At 45.0% G+C, this 7,435-nt stretch overlaps 1 protein-coding gene across 1 annotated transcript; it reads left to right on the plus strand.

Moving 5' to 3' along the window:
- The first annotated feature begins 3,498 nt into the window (after positions 1-3,498).
- On the plus strand, positions 3,499-5,476 carry UBQLN3 (ubiquilin 3). The gene is given in 2 exon segments (XM_008592423.1): positions 3,499-3,591; positions 3,593-5,476. Coding segments are annotated over 2 exon segments (1,977 nt in total).
- Positions 5,477-7,435: the final 1,959 nt, after the last annotated feature.

Raw genomic sequence — 7,435 nt, forward strand, 5'->3', positions numbered from 1 at the left:
CCTGGGATGCAATGCAGAGCAACTAGTGAAGAGCTGGCGCAGCCACGGAGCTTGAGAACTGGGGTTGAGGTGTCACTGCTCCCTTCCTCTGTCTCACCGCTCCAGGCCAGAATGACGTGGAAAGGTGGAGCTTGGGGACAATGACAGCACAGTTTCCATTTTATTTAGAAACAGTCTTGTAATCAGCCCTATTCCTTCAGCTCTATTGGCAAAGAAAGATCTTTCTTTGATATAATCTGATCTAATCTGAATCATTCATCCTGCCTTTTAGCCATTTTTTTCCCACAAACCAAGACTATTCTGCCTTCAAACATTCTTAGTTCAATCCCCAACTCATTTTTTAATTGAATATATACTGAAGAACTGAAGAAAATAATCACTTGTGGTGATTATTTTCAAGATCCTCTTTTATGACTATTTAGAAGTATACAATACAAAATTATTAGGTACAGTTGCCCTTGAGCACTAGAACCTATTCTTCCTATCTACCTATAATTTTGAACCTGTTGACCAAACTCTTTCTTTCCTCCCTCCCTCTTCCCTTCCCAGCTTCTGGTAAACATTATTCTATTTTCTTCTTCTATGAGAAACACTTTTTTTTTTCTTTCTTGCTGCTTCTTGACCCTAGTTCTCTAACTTCAAGGCTACTCCGTGTTTCATTAATATGAGCATTCAGGCATAACACTCACTGGTAAACTCATCATGGTTATATCCAATTCTTTCACTAATCTATGTAGGCAAAAAAAAAAAAAAAGCACACAACTGTGCTCACTAGTCTCATTTAAATTTCTTACCAAAAAATCTTAATTGGCCACTTTGTAATCGATCGTAACTGCATTTTCCCTGTCCTATGGTTCTCACCAGGATCTGCATCACAGTCACCTGGAGGGCATGTTAAAACAGAATTCTGAGCTACACTCCAACGGTTTCTGATTCAGTAGATCTAGAATGGGGCCCACATTTTTCATTTTTGACAAGTTTCCAGGTGATGCTGATGATGTACATAGGGACCACAATTGGAGATCTACTGTCCCAGTCAATTCACTGCCTTATTCTTTGAGATGATCTCATCACACGTTTTTTGCTCCTCTCAAATCTTCAACATCCCTTTTTCAATTCTGAATCTCAGCTGATGTTCTGCTTATTTTAACAAAAAGTCATCAGAACAGACTTCCACTTGTGCCCACTGCCAACTCAACCAGGTAACTCACACTCTGACCGTCATTCTGTCCTAATGAATAAACTGTCCGTGTTCCTACATCAAGCTCTCCACTTGAGCACGTGCTCCCAAGCTCTCTAACCTGTCTATTCAATGACTTATTTTGCAAATGGTTTTTATTTTCTCCTGCATCATTTTTTCCTCCTCATTAGATTGTTCCCATCAGAATAAAAATTAGGTATGATTTGCACCATAAGAAAAACAAAACTAAACTAAAAAGACTTTAACGCCACGTTCCAACATAGCCCATCATCCGCTTTTCCTCATTTACAGTGCTTTGCTGGATTCATTTCCTTTCCAACCCATTTGCTCTAAAACACATTCCCATCAGGCTTCCCTCACTGCTCCCACATCCCCTTACAAAGTTGGTATCATTATGCTCTCCACTTCTCTCTTTTGTTAAATCCTGTGCTCAATCTCAGTCCTTACGCTACTGACCTGCCAGCATCACTGACACAGCTGCTTACTCTCTCCTTTTTGAATCTCTTCTTCATTTGGCTTCTCTTTTTTCTGCCTTACTGTTTTATTGCTACTCAGATTGCTGAGTTCTTCCAATCTTCCAGTCTTCTAAATGTTGTAGAGCCACAAGACTCAGATATTTCACTTCTATTGTTTTTCTATACTCACTAACCGGATAATCCTAACCAATAGATTATTTTAACTATTCCTAAATGCTGGTGAAAGCTTGACACACACTATTCCATTACTTTACTACATCTCCATCTGGATATAAAATAGACACCTCAAATATAACAACTTCCTATTTTTTTTTTTTTTAAGCCCTAGAACCTGTGAATTTTCTGTTTAACAACCATGTAATTCGCTGGTCTACCTATGTTATCTCAGTAAATATTGAATCAGTTCATTGAGTTTCTCTGGGGGATAGTACGTAAAGAAAGATGAATAACTTCATTTAATCCTTGATCCCTCTCTTATGCCCCAAATCCTATCCACTACTGTAGAGTGTGCATAAAGCAAATGTATTTCACAGGGCCTGGTTTTCCGAAGCCTTGCAGTTTCAAATATTGACCTTACAAAAACCAGGGAATTTTCCTCAGGCTATTTAGTCTGTGTTGTAAGATAAGAATTGTAACAGGACAAGGTTGCTGGCTCAAAGACAGACACGTTACTGATTGATATGTAAGGATCCTGGGAAATTGTGGTTAGAAGACAATGTTTGCTAAAATCAAGCCTTTGTTGCAAATTGCATTACAGAAGGTCACCTTGCTTGACTTACTGAATGTTACCAGCTTCTATTGTTAAACTTGTTAAACTGTACTTAGTAAAACCCCACCTATGTATCTTCCTGTAACTTCTTGGGTTGGAGAATAAATGCAGGAAGAGAGCCCCAATTCATGGTTAATTTCCCAAATGGAAGAAATGCCTCTTGCTTGAGGGTTCCAAGAGATTAACCACTTTTCTGGGCTTCTCACTGCACAAAAGAGATGGGCTTTGAGTAATCTTTGGCAGCTCTGTCACCCAGTGGAAAAGAGGTGACAAATCTGTGGGAGGCAAACAACAACTACCAAATCAATACTTTTAGAATTGGTGATTAATGTCAAATCAGATGGAAACAGGGATGCCCAGAACAACACCTTCAATGAAGAAGTAGCTGAATTTGGGGCTTAATGGGGATGCAAAGGACAAAGGAGTTCTTGCAATTGTCCATTCCAGTCTGGCCTCCACATGCCACACACAAGGTTGTATTGGAAGAGGGAGTAGTCAGCCCAGGACACTCACTATGAAGAAGACAATTGAGGTAAAGGAAATAGAAGAGGTAAATGCTGGAGAATTCAGAGAACTTTAGAAAATTCTCAGGAATCCATTTTATGAGGCTGTGATGTCATACTGATGTCACACAGGTGACTTGATGGACTGCGTTCCAGCCCAGAAGGCTTCAGGGTGGCTGTGCAGCAAGATGAAGGTGATTTGGGGCCCTGAATAAAAGGAAAGTTGGGTCCACAGCAGATTGGTATGTCCTCCACAGACTGGGCCTTTCTTCTGACATTTTCCCCCTCACTCATCCTCTGTAGACGTCTTTCTCAGGCTCCACATTTCCCTACCCTGAACCCAGCCTCTCTTAATTCCACAGTCCTACAAAAGCATCTGTCCCAGGGACGTCAATTCCCCTTCCATGTGGAACCTACACATGCCCCAAGACCCAAGACCCTCTTCTTGCTCATTTTCCCTACTTTCATCCCTGTTTGAAACGATGACCTTGATCTTCTATCCCCTCCCCCAGCTGTGTCCCCACAGACCTTGGCCTCCTACTGTACACCATGGCCAAAACCAGAGATGCTCTGTCTCAGGGCAGCCCAGTGCCAGTCCAGGATTCTCACCTTATTAAGGTGACAGTGAAGACACCCAAGGACAAAGGAGGATTTCTCAGTTACAGACACATGCACCATCCAGCAGCTGAAGGAAGAGATATCCCAGCACTTTAGGGCCCACCCTGATCAGCTGGTTCTAATCTTTGCTGGCAAGATCCTCAAGGACCCTGACTCACTGGCCCAGTGTGGAGTGCGAGACGGCCTCACCGTCCATCTGGTCATCAAGATGCAGCACTGTGCTGTGGACAGTGAGTGCCCAGCTGCTTCAGTCCCTACCCCAGGCCCAAGTCCCAGATCACTCCCTCCTCCAAGCTCCATTTACTCAGCAGATCCGCTTCCCACCTTCAGCTTAGGTGTCCTCACAGGCCTCAACAGACTGGGCCAGCCCTCTGGTGGCTCCCCTGAGCAGCTAAACTCGCTTATGTGGCAGCACATAGCTGTGCCTGAGATTTTGACTCAGCCCACTGATGAACCCTTTGTCCAGGGTCTGCTGTCTAACACGGGCCTGGTGCACCAGTTAGTTCTTGAAAACCCCCATATGCAGCAGCTGATCCAGCACAACCCCGAGATTGGCCATATTCTCAACAACCCTGAAATCATGCGGCAGATGCTAGAGTTTCTACAGAAGCCTGCCATAATGCAAGAGATGATGCGTAGCCAGGACCGGGCACTCAGTAATCTGGAAAGCATCCCTGGTGGCTACGGTGTGCTTCGTACCATGTACACAGATATTATGGACCCAATGTTGAATGCAGTACAGGAGCAGTTTGGTGGCAATCCCTTTGCAACTACCACTCCTGCTAATACCACCACCAGCAGCAGCCAACCTTCAAGGATAGAGAATTGTGACCCTCTCCCCAACCCCTGGACTTCCACGTATGGAGGCTCAATTGGCAGGCAGGGAAAGTAGCCCGGGGACCAGGATGCATCCAAAATTAGAAATAGAGTTCCAAACTTTCCAAGTAATATAGGACTCTATGACTATCTCCAGCAATGACATGAGTCAACTCAGTCCCTGGGGACCTATTTACAGGGCACTGCATCCACCTTCAGCCCAAGCCAGGAACTACCACCACCAGGAACAAGAGTTTCCCCAACTTCGCTGTCATCCCAGGAACCTGGGTTAGGCCATCCTCTCCACAGGGAGTCATTGGCAATAAAGGGGAAGTCCTTCTGCTCAGCTTTCCTGAGATGCCCCACAGAGAACCGTACTGGGCAAGGGGGAGGCCAAAATGGCATGGAGAAGGGCTCTAGCGGCCACTCCAACAGCATGCCTGATCTTGTCTCTGGGCTTGGAGATTCTACCAACAGGGCCCCATTTGTTCCTTCACCTTCTTCCTCCATGGCAGCTCCTCCAAGAACCCCTGAGCCTTCCTGACTGCTATCCCAAGCTTATCCAAGGTCTTTGATGCCGGCTGGCATGAATCAGGTGCCACAGTTGCAGGATGAAATGCACCAACAGCTGCCACTGCTGTTGCACCTTCAGGCAGCCATGGCGAACCCTCGTACTATGCAAGCCCTGGTGCAGATTGAGCAAGGTCTACAGATCCTGGCTACAGAAGCACCTTATCTCCTACTCTGGTTCATGCCTTGTCAAAGAGAGCTGGGGAGTGTGGTAGGAGGTATCGAGTCTAGAGAAGGCGCCCCCATGTCTGCGGTTCCCCCGACAAACCTAGCTCCCGAGGTTTCCTCAGCACAAGGGCCTATGGAGCTGGACTTCCGTTCCACTCCCTTCTTCCAGATGTTGCAAGCTTTAGCTGGTGCCAATCCCCAGCAGCTGCAACCTGAGGCTCACTTCCAGGTGCAGCTGGAACAACTGCAGTCCATGGGCTTTCTGAATCCTGAAGCCAACCTTCAGGCCCTCATTGCCACTGAGGGTGATGTGAAGGCTGCGGTGGAGAAGCTGAGGCAGTCACAGGAGCTCTAGTCATTCAAACCCTACCTTTTCCTCTGTGCCTTTTCCGCATATCTAATAACCCTAGCTCTCCCATTCTTGAAGACAGCTGCACTATAATCCAAATTTACTTTGATGCCCTTTACTGCAGACAGGATGTTGTTCCAGAGTCATTGAGGAAGACTAAGAGCCAGAGACAGGGTGGGTGTGCTGTGTGACCCAACCACCCCTGCCACTGTCCCACCGAAGGGCCCCAGCGTGAGCTCTGCTTCTGCCTATCTTGAGATGCAATTACATCCAATCTCTAGTGTCAGCTGTTGCCTGAGTCTGATTCTTGTGGGATATGGAGTAAGGGGAGGGTGTGGAAAAACAGGTGGTGATAATGGCTATTTCTGCATGGATGGGAGGCCTTGGGGTGGGAGGGAGGAGAACTAAAATGTTTGAAGTTAGGGGACTCAGACGCATGAAGCATAGTGGAGTGAACGCTGCTGCAACTTTCCTGATGTCCTTCCAAGGGTCCTCCAGATTTTGTGTGCTGTAGGAGCTGCTACCATGTAATCTGTTCTTTGTGGCTCCCTACCAGCAGGCAGACTGAAGAGTGGGAACAGTTTCTTATTTCTATCACCCCTGAAGACTATCCCACAGGTGGCTGCCACTTTTAGCATTTGGTGCTGATTCCTGAGTGAATGGAGAAAGGGCAGCGAGGATTCAGGCTGAATTCTAAGATTCCTGAACCTCACTGAGTTTATAAAGTCCTCCGTACCCAGATGCAAATAGTTGGTTTCTTGAAACTTCTTGCTCAAGCATTGAGAGATACCATGTGCTCTGCATTCTGCTATCTATGAGGAATTAAGTTTGAGTAAATGAGACACAATCCTCCCCTCGTGAGCTTATGATCTAGTTGCAAGAACAGTTCAAACTTTGAGTATGTGAAGAACATTCATATATAATTACAAGCTATGGTAAGAAGTATAAGGAAAGAGAAGAAGAGTTTAAAATAACATAAATAGGGACTTGATCTTGTCAGGGAGAGAGGAAAGGCTTTTGTGAGTGTGTACTCCAAGCTAAAACCTGAAAAGTGGTAAGAAAGATGTAGATTATGCTCTGAAGAGGAAGGAACATGTATTCCTGCAGAAGAACCAATATTTACAAAGACACTGAGGTAGGGGATGCAAAACACACACAAGGTGCCCTCGGTATCTTATACTAAATGCTTGTTGGCATTCAGGGGTGCTTTCATGTACTTCTAGGGTATAAGTGTTACCATTCATAAATCAAGCAAGTGAGCCATGCTTTCCAGTACATACTTGCACGTAAATGTGTGCATGGCCTTTTATTGGTAAATGTATGGTGGAGAAATGCACAAAGACGATGCATATCCACATAAATACACCTTCACATGGGCACAGCCTACGTACACATATGCAAGCATACGTACAAAACAGTCTGTTACATCAGAGTTTTATCAAAATTGAGAGTGTAAACATAAACGTTGTTGCTGTATTCCTGCTAAGGAAGGAAAAGTTTCCTTGATGGAGGATACAACTATAGTTACGTGGCTGTGGTGTGTGTTTAAATGTTGAAGACTCAGTGTGGGGGATCCTTTCTGGGACTAGGAGAAACAGAACCTCCACCTGGAACCCAGGATTTTTGGACCAGCCTGTCTACCTTTGAGCTACCAGCATGTGGCTTAAAGATGAAATGAAACCAGTGTTTTTGGAACTTTACCCCAGTAATTTAGGTTTCAAGCTCTAGGTAAAGCACAATGCTTCAAGTCCCCCTCATTCCCCCACTCTGCTACCCATCAATGGGGGAGTTCTTCTCCAGATCAAAGGAACTGTTGTTTCGGGTGGTGCCAAGGAAAAGAAAGGAGAAAGTCTTTATATATACGTGTGTGTGTGTGTGTGTGTGTACACACACACACACACACACACACACACACACATATATATATTATTGGTTATGAATATTCGTTGGGCAAATTATCACCAC

The sequence above is a fragment of the Galeopterus variegatus genome, unplaced genomic scaffold (assembly GCF_000696425.1).
Source record: "Galeopterus variegatus unplaced genomic scaffold, G_variegatus-3.0.2 Scaffold7911, whole genome shotgun sequence".
NCBI lineage: Eukaryota > Metazoa > Chordata > Mammalia > Dermoptera > Cynocephalidae > Galeopterus > Galeopterus variegatus.